Source organism: Cylas formicarius, unplaced genomic scaffold (assembly GCF_029955315.1).
Source record: "Cylas formicarius isolate icCylForm1 unplaced genomic scaffold, icCylForm1.1 PGA_scaffold_8__14_contigs__length_24414737, whole genome shotgun sequence".
NCBI lineage: Eukaryota > Metazoa > Arthropoda > Insecta > Coleoptera > Brentidae > Cylas > Cylas formicarius.
Window position 1 is genome coordinate 12,664,380 of NW_026844361.1, and position 15,621 is coordinate 12,680,000.

Genomic DNA, 15,621 nt, shown 5'->3' on the forward strand with positions numbered 1-15,621 from the left:
TTTTAAATTCGTGCTGGTTGTGATAGACTGTTTCTCAAAATATGTATGGTGTCGCCCGTTGAAAACCAAAACCGGGGTCGAAGTCGCCAAGGCGTTTTCCAAAATTCTCAAGGACGGACGGCACCCTCAAAACTTGCAAACGGATCTCGGTAAAGAATTTTACAACGACACGTTTCTGAAACTTGTGGATAAGCATAAAATTAACCACTATAGTACGTATAACATAAAAAAGGCCTCAATTGTCGAACGGGTGATACGTACCCTCAAAGAGAAATTGTTTCGACATTTTTCTTTACGCGGGACGTACAAATGGATCGATGTGCTCGCCTCTATCGTTGATGAATACAATAACACAAAACATAGAACGACGGGTACGAAACCCATCGATGTGAGTAAGAGCAATGAAAAGAGAATTTTGAAAACCGCGTATAGTAGCATAAAAATATTCGGTCCTCGTAAACTTAAAGTCGGCGACATCGTTAGAATCAGCAAAGTCAAGCACGTGTTTAACAAAGGTTATACACCGAATTGGACCACGGAATTGTTTAAAATTGTTAAAGTACGGGTTACTAACCCCGTAACGTATTTGCTTCAAGATATGCAGGGTAAACCCATAATGGGCGGATTTTATGAAGAAGAATTGCAGAAGACAGTTAACCCGGACTTATATCTCGTCGAAAAGGTGTTGCGCAGACGAGGCAATATGGTTCTCGTGCGCTGGTTGGGATTGGATAAGTCGCACGATTCGTGGGTAGACAACGTAGACGTTTTGAAATAAATTTAGTCTCGATTTAGAAGTTCTGACATAAATACGTGTATATGATGGCTCAAGAGCAAATTGTGACATCCAACGAATTGTATAATTTATTGGAAAATTTCGAGTTGCAATTTCCTTCATCAGAAGTGCTCCCGTCCAGCTTCGTTCCTGTAGAGCAACAAACCAAAAAATCTGCGACAAAACGAAAACAAAGTGCGTCGGTCGTATCCCGCAAGAAGAAGAAGAAAACTACCACAAGTGAAGCGTTTGCAGCTCCAACGTCATCCGCTGATTGGCTCGAAGTGTTCACGGACGGTAGAGAAAAAAGTGTCATTTGTGAGGCATTCAATTTAAAAAGAAACTTGGCGTCTCAGTTGTCGGGATTAGAGTGCAATATCAACGAAATTGAAACACAAATTGCGCTTTTTAATACAGACTTGCAAGTGGCGCGGATGCAAGCTCAAGAGTGCAAAAGAAAACTAGAACAATTTAATAATTTAGCATTTAACGAAATTGTAAAATAGTAATAATGTATATAATAAATAAATTATACAATTACAAACTTCTGTGTAATTATTATGCGGTGTTGTGGTGGTGGTAAAAAAGAAAATAGCGTCTAAATATATACATGTTTATTCTTGTTGCAATACAATGGAATACAATCAATACATAAAAGCCTTATCTACAGTTACATATTTTATAATAAAACCACAGTATTAATAGTTCAATGGACTATCAGAAAAGCGTAACTTTTTTCCATATTTCCTCTCATTGTGAAGCATTAGATTACATTCATCTTCAGTTTCTACAGTGAACAAAACTTCTTCAAAGCAGCTTTGACACCAAAATTGTTTATCGTGATATACATCATTCAAATTATTTATATCCAGCTGTAAATGATAGTGATCCAATAAAAGTCTAAAATTTTTCTTTTTAAATTTTTTAACTACTTGAAATATAAAGTGACAAGATTTACAAACTAAAATTTCCGAATATTTTATCCTGTAATAACTGACCCATAAACAGTAAGCGGATTCTCCGTCAAAATCAATGGTTGGAGTTGCCAAAATGCTATTTCTGTAAGACGATCCAAATCTCTTATTCAACAGAATGAATTCTAAATTTAATAAAGAATTGCCATCAGACTGGAGCGCTAATTGTTTAAGGTACCTCCATCTATATTTCGAATAATATTTAAATATTAGTATCGTTAGTTTCCAAGGCAAAGGTGACTCAAGCAAAAAATCAGCACTACACCTAATATTTTCGCAAATTGTTATAATACAAAGGCTTTCTAATGTAAGTTGTTTGACCATAATCTGTAACAAAAATATATTAAAAAATAATTAGGGCACTTTATAATGTCCCCACGGAAGCGTTTCATATGAATTCGGCAAAAGATAACGTTTATCGTCTAAAGGACTCAAGGCAACTTTTGTTTGTTCGATGCTAAATACATTGTGAGTGTATGAACGAATGGTTCGTTGAGTGGCGTACTTTTCCCTAAAATTTGTTAAGCATTCTACGTAGTCATCAAATGAAATTTTATTTTTTACAATATTGTACTGAATACCCTTTGACTTTTTAACTACCGAACCCGTTAAAATTTTGAAAGTATACATTTTCGACCTTAACCCAGCATAATGACTAATGATGGTGCCATTAGTCTCATCCTTCATCAACCCCAAAACCTTTTTGTTGATTTGCGGTATATTATAGGGATTGTCATTAGGATAATCAGACGTGTCAAATTTTGTTAAATCGGCCTTAATAACGCTTTCATATGCGTCATAACATTTGATATTATAAATGAAACTGTCCGTATCCATGTATTGAATTTTACATTTTTCGGGACCCAAATTTGGAAGCATGTAATTATAATGAAACTCGTACATGGTCGTTTTCGACAAATCCAATATGGACATTCCAATATAAAGTGGCTTATTAAAGCAAAGTTCCGTTTTTTTTAATTCTATAAGCAACAAATTGTTATCAAGTATGGTTCTACTGTGAAATCTAGGACTAGAAATTAAATTTTTCGCACCGTAGCGACCATCCCACGCTTTAACAAATTTAACAATACGATGCTTGCGAATGTTTTCCATTGTTTTACCGTAAGCGGCATTATTAAACAATTTGTATAAATTTATACCAAATTTTGTTTTTGCTTGGGTTCTTAATTTATTATTATGATCGATATAACATTTCAACCAACGAGATTGGTTAAATTTTAATATTTTGTGAATTTTCTTTAGTACGAGACCGTTTTTGAGAGCCTGTTTTAAATTGCGATAGTGTATGACGTATTTTTCTTTATTATACAAAGTAGTCATTAGTTTTGGTAACTTTGAATTGGGGGGCACTCGATGTTCGGCACAAAATGGAAAATCTCTATGTGTGTCATGTAATTTCTGCGGGTATTCCAGGTCTACCTCTAGGATATATCCTTGGGAAGATTCATCTGGAATGTTCATGACATTAAATGAATCAATCTCTTGATGAGACATCCAGTCGAATCCTCCGTAAGGAAGAGGCTCGCACATGGCCTTGCCATAGAGGTTATTGACGTCAAAGTACATGATATAGGAATCATCCCTGGATGAATCGTAATTTTGAACGAACAAATTTTGATAAATTAGATATTTCCTCCACGAACCAATCAATACAATCTAGACCACGATAACTTTTGAAAAATGATATTGAATCATCATAAGAACATTTAAAGTAATATGCAGCACTGTAAGCTTCGTGCTTTTGGTATTTCGAGGTTTTATCTGAAATTTTCAAATTTACTTTTCTCAATTGACTCTCAAAATCGGCGTAAATTACAAACGGAGTCCTTTGTTTATATATATGGTTTCGAAATTCAACGTAATCATATTTGGGAAAAGACACTTTATACTCATTGAAACTGGAACATATTGTTTCGTGGTCATGTAGACGAGTTTCGTTATTGAAATAATTCAAACACCTATCGCAAATGTATTTCTTGTGATTATATTTACTGAGCTGTGAGGAAACTAATCGAGACAAATTTTTAATGTAACAATAGTGATATTTTATTTCTTCATAATCATTATCTTGCGGATCAGGATCAAAATCATTAACTTTTGGATAATATTTATTTTGTATTAACAACAAATTTGAATGTTTTTCGCGTTTTTCTTTTGTTAATCGTGCAGGTAACACGGAATAAAAACTAGTTTTTTCATTTTTATTAAACTCTAAGATATAAACATTGATGGAAATATCATTGTCTTTTTCAAATTTGCTTATTTTATTCATTTCCATAGGTGTTTGTAAATTTTCAGTTTTCAAAACACTTTTGTAGTATGGATATGAAGAGGGTAAATACTGACGAAAACGTGCTGGAAAGAGTCCGCATACAACTGACCAATAAAAACACGCTTGATCGTCATTTCTAATGTTAATACAAGCCCTTTTATTCGCAATTTCTTTAGGCAACTCAACGAAGGATGACCCGTTACCCATTTCAAATTTATTAATGTTAATCTCTAAATAAATAATATTATTTAAAGCCCACCCGGAATCACGTTCCTGAAACTCTGACATTTGATTTAAAATTTTATCTTGCACATTTTCAACAAACCAATCATTCAATTCTGTTCCTAAATCAACTACAGCATTTCCGGTAGTCAGATATTTAACATCAACTTCGCCTTGGACATCATTTTTTGCCTTAATAAATTCACCGCAAAATGTGGTATTTACTTTCAGCAATAAAAATTTCTTTAAAATTTGACTAATTTTTTGTTGAAATATTGGACGACAATCGTTTAAAAATTGAATTAAATCTTTATGAAGTAAATTAATTATGACACCGGTCTGAACTCTTCCCTGGAAACACGACGCTACCGATTCCCATACAACCATTTCATTTGTGTTTGTCTCACGGCTACTACTTTGTAATCCCAATCCAAAATGCTTATGTTGATAATTAAGAATAATTTTTCTAATAGCTTTCAGATGTTGAATTGTAGTTTGTAATTTTCTTTTTAACCCAATAGATAAATCCTTTTCGTTAGAAACGATTTGGTTGCAAGATTCAATATTTTTATTTAGTCTCCTAAGCCACACATCACTATCTCTAAGAGTGAACTTGTCGGAAATATGCTTTTTTAATTTTTGTAAGGTTAAAATTAAGATTTGCGCTCTATGAATGATCTGCTTTACGCGCATCGTGGTTTATTAAATATATAACAGTAAATAAGACTTACCCTGTATAATATGTTGATTAATTTTGAATTATTTTGAATTTCTTTAAAGAGTTGGGCTTTCCAATATCTTTGGATCCCTCGTAGACCAGTTTGTACTGCCCCGACGCAAAGTGTTCTAGTCTCGGACGGAAAGCTTCTGTCACGCGAGTAGGAAGAAATACTACGGAATTTTCTAATTGCAGCAACACGGAATTGCCAAATTTTGTATTAACAATTTTGGCTCTAGTAATTTTAAACGGAACGCCTATCGGCAATTCATGCAGTTTGACAATCGGCTGCTCAAAATCACCTTCTGCAAGACAGGTTTGATTCAGTTGACTTAAGTCCATCTATAAATTATTATTAATTATTTTATCTCAAAATAAAAAAAATAAAAAAAACTTACGCTTAAGATTGCTGCTATTCTATTTGCGGTTACGGGTTGAGAGTACTAAGATGATCTTTAAGACCTTTATAAAATAATAACAAATGTTAAAGAATTAAAATAAAACAATAAAAAAGGTACTTACTGCTTTTTTGTACGAACACCAAACCACTAAGTTAGCTTCCACGTTGCACGAATAATACCAAAAACAACTACTGACAAAACAGAGAAAAATGAGATGTATTTATACGGTGCGAGAATACTTTCTAAAAGTTAACAAACGAAGACACCTCCACATGCGTTGCAACAAATTTTTCCCATTACGTTAATCCCACGGAGCAAATATAAAGGGGGCAATTAATTATTATTCTCAACAAGCAAAACAACTTGACATTTAGACTCGGCGCGTTTTGAAATTCCACATCCCATACGGAGATTGTAAAAAATGAAAGCAAGTTGGCCTTGATCTTTTGCGGCAACATACGTTCGTCCAACGTCCGAAGCGGTTGCGTTCCCGTGTGAAAGCGTGTTGACCTTGAGACTTCTACCTGCACGGTTGTCTGGCGACAACATCGCGTCTATTCAAATCGGCGTTGGTGCTTGTGGGTAGAAGACCTTTCGACTTTTAATTCAACCATGGAAGGGAGTGCATGTGTATAAATACGTTGCATGTGTATTATAGACTATATTCAGTGCAATGAATACAGAAGTGCGATGTCCATTTCCCTACGACCCTACAACTGGTAAGTTTTATATTTTAATTACCTTTATACAGTGCGCGTCTTTTCTTGTGGGTTTCAGTTTGGGTTATCACTTTTTTGGTTAGTTTCTACCTGTTTTTAAAATATGATACTCATCTTTTTTACGTTGCATAATAACCGATTTAAATTGAGTGTTTTTAATATCTTTTAAATGACAGTGAATGGAAAAGGGAATTTTGGCTTTTAAAAAATAAACAATTTTTAAATTTGTTTCAAAAATGTGCGTTTTATGGGGAAAACGCGAAATATGTTTTATTTTTTGTACTAAAAAATTGCAGTTTGCCTTTTTGACAATAATAATCGAATTAAATTGAGCGTTTTTAATATCTTTTAAATGACAGTGAATAGGGAATTTTGGCTTTTAAAAAATAAACAATTTTTTAAAAATTATTTGATGACCCCCCACTTACTGAAAGTTTTGTTTCAAAAATGTGCGTTTTATGGGGAAAACGCGAAATATATACATATTTTTGTTTATTTTTTGTACTAAAAAATTACAGTTTGCCCTTTTGACAATAATACACGTACATTTAAATGACAGTGAATTGAAACGTGAATTTTGGTATGCGCGTATAACTTAAAAAACAATTTTTAAAATTATTTGATAACCCCCCTTTTTGGAAGTTTTGTTTAAAAAAAATGTGTGTTTTATAGGAAACGCTACATATCATACTTTGTTTTGTTCTAGAAAAAATCGCGGTTTGTCCGTATGACAAGTCGCATATTATGTTGGCGCATCGCTTAGGGCGTCACATATTCAAATCACACAAAGAGTACCGGGGGTTAGAATTCCCGGTACGACATGCAACGACAAGGGAACATCACCAGCAGCAGGAGCAACCCGGTGGATCAAAAGAAACAAAGGAGCAGCAGGAGTACCCGGGTGGGTGGTCGACGGAGTGGGACGGCGAGGAGTGCACTTCGTATTTAGATTTCCTCCGGGAACGGGAAGAAGAACAACGCAAGGAACAGGAACAATGGGATGGTCGACTGAATCGACATAAAAAGAAGAAGAAACTCCTCGCCAGACCAATTTTATAAATAAAATAAAATAAAATGTATTAAAATTCAAGTTTATTTAATTATCCTCCCGATCCACCGCGTCACCGCCCTCTACCGGGGGGGCCTACGACGGTCGGAGCGCGCGACATCTAGCAGCGACGGGCGGAACCGGGGCAAAACAGGACGCTACACAAGCGCGCGACATCTAGCAGCGACGGGCGGAACCGGGGCAAAACAGGACGCTACACAAGCTGGGTGGGGGGCGGAGCGCACTCTGGTAGACAGGGGGGACACTAGGACGCCACGCGCGGGGGGGCCCCGCTGCGGGGGGGTTAGGAAATTGAGGTTATGTACGGTTTCTGTTGCTTATATCGGCACTATACATCTACTGTTATAGGCTCCAAACTTAATAAAGCAAACTTATAGACCCTTAGTTTTGCGGATGACTAGTAATGGCGTAACATTACGATCTATCGCATCATGATGTGGATGTTGTAATGGGATATTGTACACCGTGTGCCGTGTGCTATACGATCTGGAAACCCATAGGAGATACGAAAAAAAGTTTCGTAAAAGAGTTGCTTGGACTCTCCTGAAGATTTAAAATATTATAATTTTGTTAATACAGGGTGTCCCAAAAGTGTCCCCTCCGGCATCAACTTTGTTATTTTAAATGGAACACCCTGTACGTATCGATATTTTTGGAATGCTTCAGAAATTCCTGTTCGAATTATTATGTGTTTTTTTTTCATATTTTGATTGACCCATATAAAATTGTGTTGTGACGCTACTGATCCTGGTATTGCAACGAAAGTTTAACCGCAGACTAAGGAGATGACGTACTACTCAATCAGTTTGAGTAGCTTATACAGCGTGTCCCAAATAGCTGGTGCCGTTTTGGCGAATTTAATTAACAAAATCTCAAGATTTTCAAGTGAAACACAATATAATTTTATTCAGGTATCAATTCTAGGACAAAAAAAAAAGGTAAGTTTGTAATTTATCTATAATTTTACTTACTTTTTGAGATATTCGAGGTTTAAGATAACACCCGTTTAAATTCTTGTTGAATTTAAAGCTGTCCACATTAGATCAATTTTTGGCAATATTAGGTCTTTTTTAAATAGCAAAGACACGATACTACTTCTTTTAAAGATATAATACTCCAAATATACGAATAAAACCTATTGCTAACAATACATGGAGATTTGGAGAAAAATCGACTCTATACTACACACTTTAACAGTTAGTAGTTTTATTTGGGACATTAAACAAATTATAAATTCCTTCTTTAGTTCTAGTGTTATCTCAATATCCAATAAAAATAATTCTCTGGGTCTCAATGAGCCCAAAAAGAGGTTGGAGAGAGGACGTTGACAAGGAGATCAGAAAGAGAGGAACGGAAGAGAACCTTTGCAGAGATATGCATCTATGGCAATTGGGAAGGAGGTTTTGAGCCCGAAGGGCGAGGCAATCGGGTTCATTGAAGGATGGAATAAAATCAGAGGATTGTGAAAAAGGAATAAGTACTTATTGTGTACAACCAAATTCATGAGAGTCTATTCATCCCCATTTATTGCACTTCCCTCTGCTGTTTTACCCCTTCATTTTTCAGCAATAAATTGGAGATCAAACTCTGAAAGCAACTGTAAATTTAATGTTCATCACTAAGGCACAAGTAATGTCAACTACCTCTGTGTGTCTATCTGCCTAGAATAATAATTCTCATGCATTAGAAAACAGCATAGTGATATTTCATTATTATTGTTCTTTGAGCCTCGTTGATATTTTTCGTCGAGTCTTTGACAAATCTCATAAAGAAAACTGGATGTGCTTCAAAGAATTCTAAGATATTTGCTTTATTTTCTTTATTTAAAACATTATGATAGACCTTCTAAGACTCTTCTGTCTCTACCTCTTGCCATTGTTTCCATCTTGTCTCCATCCGAGTTCGATACTCTTTCAAACATGATTTATGACAAAGCTTTAAATCTCCGTTTATCTGCTAACCAGAATCACATTCACAAATTTGAAAAACTAACGTTAACACTAGGTAAACCATCAAACTCTTCCCAACTACCAAACCCTGTGATAAATGTATCATCGTACCAACTTTCGGATTCGGGAAAACCAGTTCTTTCAAAAGGTTCCCACTTTTTTCTTGCCCCACATATTATCCTAAAAGAGGAAATAATTTCAAATGTCGAGTCTAACCTAAACAAACTACCATCTCAAACAGCTAATGAAACTCGATTTGAAATCCTTAAAGAATCAAAATCCCGTAAATCTAATATTGCAAAGCCTGAACGCATTACACTAAAATATCTAAAAGTTTATCCTAAAAGCAGATAAAGGAAATGCTACGATGGTCATGAACACAAATGAATATCAGGAAAAGATTCAAGATGTTCTTACAGACGGAGCATATCGTCAACTTAAGAAAGATCTTACGTCAATTATGGAACGCATCCTTAAATCTATAATTAAGGCTTCTTCTCTATCAGAAAACTGACAGTTCCGTACTTATCTCCTTTCACTTCGTTGAACAAATAAAAACCATTACCATTAGATGCACAAGATATTCCGGTTAGTATCGACGTAGAATCTCTCTTTACTAAAGTTCCTATTCTCACCATCATTTCAGATATATTAAAATCCGAGAATCTAGAACCAAACCTTCTCACCTTATTGAAAAATGCTTGTCTGGAACATATTTTTCTTGTAACGTCGTTAAGCTATGGCTTCTCAACTATCACCAGTCATCCTAAATATATTTATGGAAGCCTTTAAGAAGGAAGCCCTCGACATCTTCCATCTAAAACCAAAATTATGGAAACGCTACGTCGATGTTACTTTTGTTATTGGGCCTCATAATCTGGAATTCCTAGTAGATTTTCCTAGATATTTAAACTCTATACACCCTAACATATTTACCATTGAAATAGAAACTAATACCATTGAAATAGAAACTAATAACAAACTCCCATTCTTAGATATAAATGGAAAATCCGATTTAACATTGGGTCATTGTGTTTATAGAAAACCTACGCACACAGACCGATACCTTAATGCATAGTTACATCACCATCAACTCTCTCGTTCACAGAGCCGTAAAATTATCTCAGTCTCAGTCATTGAACCCATTAACCCATTAAAACATCTTACCTCTGCTCTTCTCTCTAATAATTTCCACAATAAATATATTAAGCGTTCCATCACAAAATACACTTCACCACAACCTTCCAATATAGCAATGAAACTGAAAGCAATCCCACACTCGCCACCGTCGTGCTTTCTTATATTCAAAACATCACTTGACACATAGACAAAATTCCATTTGAGAAGCCAGGAGTTTACAGCATATGCGGCAAAGAATATATTGGAGAGACCGGACGAAAAATATCAACTAGGCTCAAAGAACATGAAAGAGCCTTTAGACTAAGACAAATAAACTCATCAGCAGTTTGCCAAATACAATCACGAAACCGCACATAAAATTTTATTCGATAAAAACTAAAATTCATGCATCTAATCAATTCTTCTACCAACGAAAAATCCGAGAGTCTATAGAAATCTATAAGTTTTGTTTTATACGTTACTTGGAAATAAAACTTGACTATTAACCCTTTTTTGTTTACCTTGATATCTCTACAAACAAAAAAGTTATAGCTACATTATCAAGATTCAATGAACGCACGGTATACTTTCGTTCGTTTCTGCCGTTCTGAAATAATTTCGAAGTACAGCTAAAATTAAACGAATAAAACAGCCGTTTTCATCGGCAGCCTTTAAATTGCGCGCAAAATCCGAATCGGGAGAGAAGGCGAAGAAAGCAAATAATTGAAATAATCACTTTTGTTTCGCGTCCGATGCGGGAACGAAAAATGTCGTCAATTTAGCGATCTTATTATGGATCAGCCGTCAAGCGGACAACTCGATTTTCTTGCGCCGATACTCATTATCTCGATATCTCCGGTCCGGTCCCCGGAACATGTATAATTAAGACGGGATTACCACTCGTAAATGCTGTGTTTACAGTTTCGCAAGTGGTTAGTTTGCCACTTGCTCGACTAGCTGTTTCGTCTCTATCGGCGTTTCGCAGTCTCGGCTAATGCGGATATCTGTATGACTGACGAATTCCTAGATAATTCGGTCGGATCTAGTTAAATATTTGCCTTGGAAACCTATCGCGTACGCCAAATTGTATAGTTCAAATGGAGCTGTCACGTGTTACCATGCCTCTTAGGGAAGCCTTGATAGTAGCCTTTCGGAAGGGAGGAATGCCAGGTTGCACCTCGAAAACTCAAAAAATCGATGGTACCTCAATATTGAAGATTTGAGGAGGTCGCTAGACGCGTAATCGAAATTTGTGATTTTCCCTTTTTTTCGCACCCCTCAACGCCCCCCTCCCTTTTTGGAGGAGGAGGAATTTTTCGGGATTGGCCGAAAGGTCACCGGGCCGAGTATCTTCGATATCGATCTGAACCTCCTAGGACTAACGACGCCTCGTCGGCCAACGTCCGAACTCGATCCTCAAAATCTAACGATTTTTGAGTTTTTGAAATATCGCCATTTCGCCCGAAAAACTCCTCCAAACGAAATTTGAACCGATTCGGCCCGAAAACCTCCGAGATAGCAAATTTTTTCACGTTTGAGGGGGCGCCCTCAAAAAAGTCAACAACAGGAACATGTCTGAATATAGACGCTTCGATGTAGGACCGAATTTTTTCTTCCCGCCCATAGGAGAGGAGATTCTCTCATAACTCAAAACCTCGAAAATTTTGATGAGGAAATTTTTTCACCCCCAGACGTAGCCCGAGACCCCCCGAATCGAGCGCCGCAAACCGCATCTCGGAATCTAGGAATCATCCAAACACTCTACAAAAGAGCAATCGATGTAAAATTAGAATATGCTTCATAATGGCTGAACTCAAAAATATATCGACCAAGTATTATCAAATTCTAAAAGGAAAACAAGAGCAAAACGATGTGAGGTAGATACTCTCTCTCTCTCTCTCTCTTCAAGTGAAGGGAAACTCAAAAAAGATCAGGCTAATAGCAAAACAATACAAAATTAAGACTGTATTAAGGTCCAAAATATTAGATGGTAACAGACACTGTTCAAGCCTCAATTTGACATAAACCAAATTAAGCTAAGAACAAAAAAAAGTATAAAATAAACAAAATTAAATGTGTTACAAAGAGTTTATAAAACATTAATCGTTAAATATAGTTTTCAATAAATACAGATGTTGGGGTATCCTCAATATAACTTTTTTTTCATGAACATCTGTAAGGAAAGTGAATTTGTTAAAAAGATATTCATGAGATTTATAGCTAATTAATTCAAAATAGGATGTAGCATGGTGTAACTTAAACCTATTGCACATGTTAAGCCAACCAGAAACAGCCAAGAACTCCATAAAGAAGCCGCAAACATGAATTTTTTATTTTCTGGATAAGATATTGGTCAGCATCGTCCAGCCAGGTTGCGTACACACCACAGCAATGACAATGACAATAACTGTATATTAACTATAAATAACCATAAGCTATTCTCAGTGTAATGTAATCCTAGCAGCAGCCTAGAGTCCAAGACCAATTCTAAACTTTTCAATCTATCCTAGTATGATATAGGAGTGTCATTAATTTTTATGATCATTTTGTTTTTGACATTATGTGCCTGGGAGGCATTTCCAAAAACCGATGACTTAGTTGGATTTAACTGCAGCAGATTATCGGATGTAATTTTGTAAAAGTTCTTTAAATCAGTGTTAATTTTAGTTTCAGACTGCATCATCTTGAAAAGAAAAGTAAAGGGACCCAATATGCTACATTGTAGTACACTTAGCTCAACATCAGTAATATCGATCGAATCACTCTCACAATTATGATCTTTTGCCTATGAATTATTTTTTCTAAAACTTTAGAAAGAGTAATTATTATTTAGTTATTTCAATTCAGTGGGCTTCTTTACCTTAGGAAAAATTGTGACCTTTGCATGCTTCCAAGATTTTTGAAAATAGGAGTTCAATACACATTCAAATGACAAGAAAACTGTATTAAAGTAATATTTAATTATTATTACCTTAGATTTAACGTGTTTATTAAGTTTATTAAGACATCATTGAAATTGAGTAATTCCTGATCTGGTATTTTATTATTTTCGACAAAACTGATTCAAAAAACGTAAGTTTTAGGAAACTGTATTCGTTAAGAATAATAATCCAAGTGAGGCATCTGACTGTACCCGACTCCATCACAGTTGACCTCTGTAGTCTATTATATAAGCCTCATAACCTTAGAATTAAGATTAGTCCGATAACTGGTAGTAATACATCTTGGTAAACAACAAATAAAGACATTGCTAGACGATCTCTTAGTATTTATAGTGAGATACCCGAATCTAAAACAAATCGAAAATGTTTTTCATTAATGGTTAATAATTTACTAACGAAAAAGGCAATTTTTAACCATAGTCGGCACACGCTGTACGTATTTGAAAAAATTCCGAATTGGAGATTACAGCCTTGGATCTTTCACGCTCCCTAGTTCAAGAATTTTTCTAAAATAGTAAATGGTTTTCGAAAAAATAGGATTTTTCTGAAACCATGCAGTGCGCCGTAATAATCAATCAAATGTGGGTCTGAACTTCTACTTTGCCAAATCTGAAGTCGGTAGCTGCAAATTTAGGGCACCTATCACGTTTTTTAATATTGAACGGAATATTGCGAACACCCTGTACAATAGGTGAAAACCTTAAATACAAAAGTTTAAGCTGTTTATGCGAGCTTTCTTGAAATGTAAAATAACCTGATATCTGAAACAGTCTTATAGTTATCGAAAATTTTGAATAATAGGGGAACCCATTTTTCAGTTTTTTTTTTTTAATTTACTGAACATTTTTGTCTAATGGTCCAAAATGAAAGTTTATGCCTCCAAATCTTCTACGTGTTCTCGTTCAATATTTTTTTCCAGAAATGATCTTTTCCTTAGACTCTTGCAAACGCTGTTTTTCATTTTTTTAAAATACTTCCCTACCCAAAATCCCCCAATTTCAATAAGTTCCGTTAGGGGCCTAAACTCTATTTGCCTGCCAAATTTGAAGTCGATAGCTTCAAATTTCGCAACGTCCAAAAAACATTCGAAAATCTAAAAAAATATATGGACACCGAAGCTTAAACGCAGCCATTTTTACATATCTTATGCATCTCATGGACGATTAAAAAGAAGTAAAGTTTGAAGCGTGTAGCTCAAATCGTTCGGAAGTTATCCTCGAAAAACCCGGGAACGGAGAACGGAGAAACGGAGAACGGACAGACTAACCAGAACATTTTTTTTCAATGCTGATTCCATCTGTACCAACGGCTACTCTGTTCCGTTATCGAGATCTCGAGTTTAGTGAGGAGCGCGTATACTTTCGAAAAGAATACAAAGAAAAGAAAGAAGATATTTTGACCATATCATCAGAAGCCCTAAGTACAATCTGCTCCGTCTCATACTCCAATGGTGGATGGGCCATGAAAAACTGTCATGACTCAACTTTAGCGTCTCTTTAGAATAGCTGCTTGAAATAATGACGATCGTCTACGCCTGAGCCCTGAGAGAAAAAGAAGAAAGTCATAAAAACTATTAAAAGTATTTTTGTAATGATTCTGTCATTTATTTCCCTAAACACCTTCATAAATATATTATACAAGCTGCCAAAAATGACAATAAAGTATACAGTGTGTCTCACTTACGAAATGCTCCCCCTTGTGTAATCTCTGTTTATGGATCGATTTTGATAATTTTTTCTGTTGGATAGATCTCTATATAAAATCTAACAATACTATTGTCCATGAAGTTAGCTTAAGCATTACTCCTGTAGAATGTTTGTTTATGGCTCCATTTTGATAAACCTTTTTGCGCTATAGGTCTTACTAAAGAGAAATGAAGCGAAAAATCGAGAAGTACTTTTAGGGATTTTTTCAAATTGAAGATGACAACAGATACGTATTCGAGACTACCTAAAAGTAACTAGACCAATGACCAAAGTTTCTAATGTTTTAAAAAAATAAATATTGTAAATCTTGTAAATAACGAAATTTTATTTTCACAACTTTCAAAAATAATGATAAAAAAGACTTTTTAAAGGACACTAATTTTTGAGTATCACCTTAAAACAACAGCAACCTTAGTATTCGAAAGCTACAATGTAAATCAAATTAAAATATAAATTAGCGAGAAAGTTTGACAGTCGAATATTCTCTTTTCCATGGCAAACTTGGTTTTGCAAAAGAAACAGAATGCCGACGTCAATCAATTTTGATATTTCCGTTATTTTCATTTTTAGTTCGTATCTAATCCTGTCCAGTCATGTCTTATTTTAAGAAACTCGTTAGTGCATTTCATTGAAATTTATCCAACAAAAAAAGAATGACAAAATTGAGCCATAAACAAACATTCTACAGGAGTAATGCTTAAGCGAGGTTAGGTTTCATGTAGTCCTGAATAATA

The 15,621-nt window shown here is 35.2% G+C and overlaps 2 protein-coding genes across 5 annotated transcripts in view; both read right to left on the minus strand.

Moving 5' to 3' along the window:
* The window catches only part of LOC132706109 (protein O-mannosyl-transferase TMTC1-like), a 464,920-nt gene that overhangs the window by 362,004 nt on the left and 87,295 nt on the right, over positions 1-15,621 (minus strand). The gene's annotated exons all lie outside the window — the stretch shown is intronic.
* On the minus strand, positions 1,352-6,815 carry LOC132706614 (uncharacterized). Of its 2 annotated transcripts, XR_009619609.1 has the most exons (4): positions 5,505-5,641; positions 5,381-5,444; positions 4,996-5,324; positions 1,352-2,076 (listed from the first exon to the last, which is right to left on the minus strand). XR_009619609.1 is itself a non-coding variant. In XM_060678049.1 (3 exons), the coding sequence occupies exon 3, from the start codon at positions 3,334-3,336 to the stop codon at positions 2,104-2,106; it is 1,233 nt and encodes a 410-aa protein (XP_060534032.1). In that variant the 5' UTR covers positions 3,337-5,324; positions 5,381-5,444; positions 5,505-6,815; the 3' UTR covers positions 1,352-2,103. The 2 variants fall into 2 exon arrangements, 1 of the variants encoding a protein (XP_060534032.1); XM_060678049.1 differs by having other exon boundaries at positions 1,352-5,324; positions 5,505-6,815.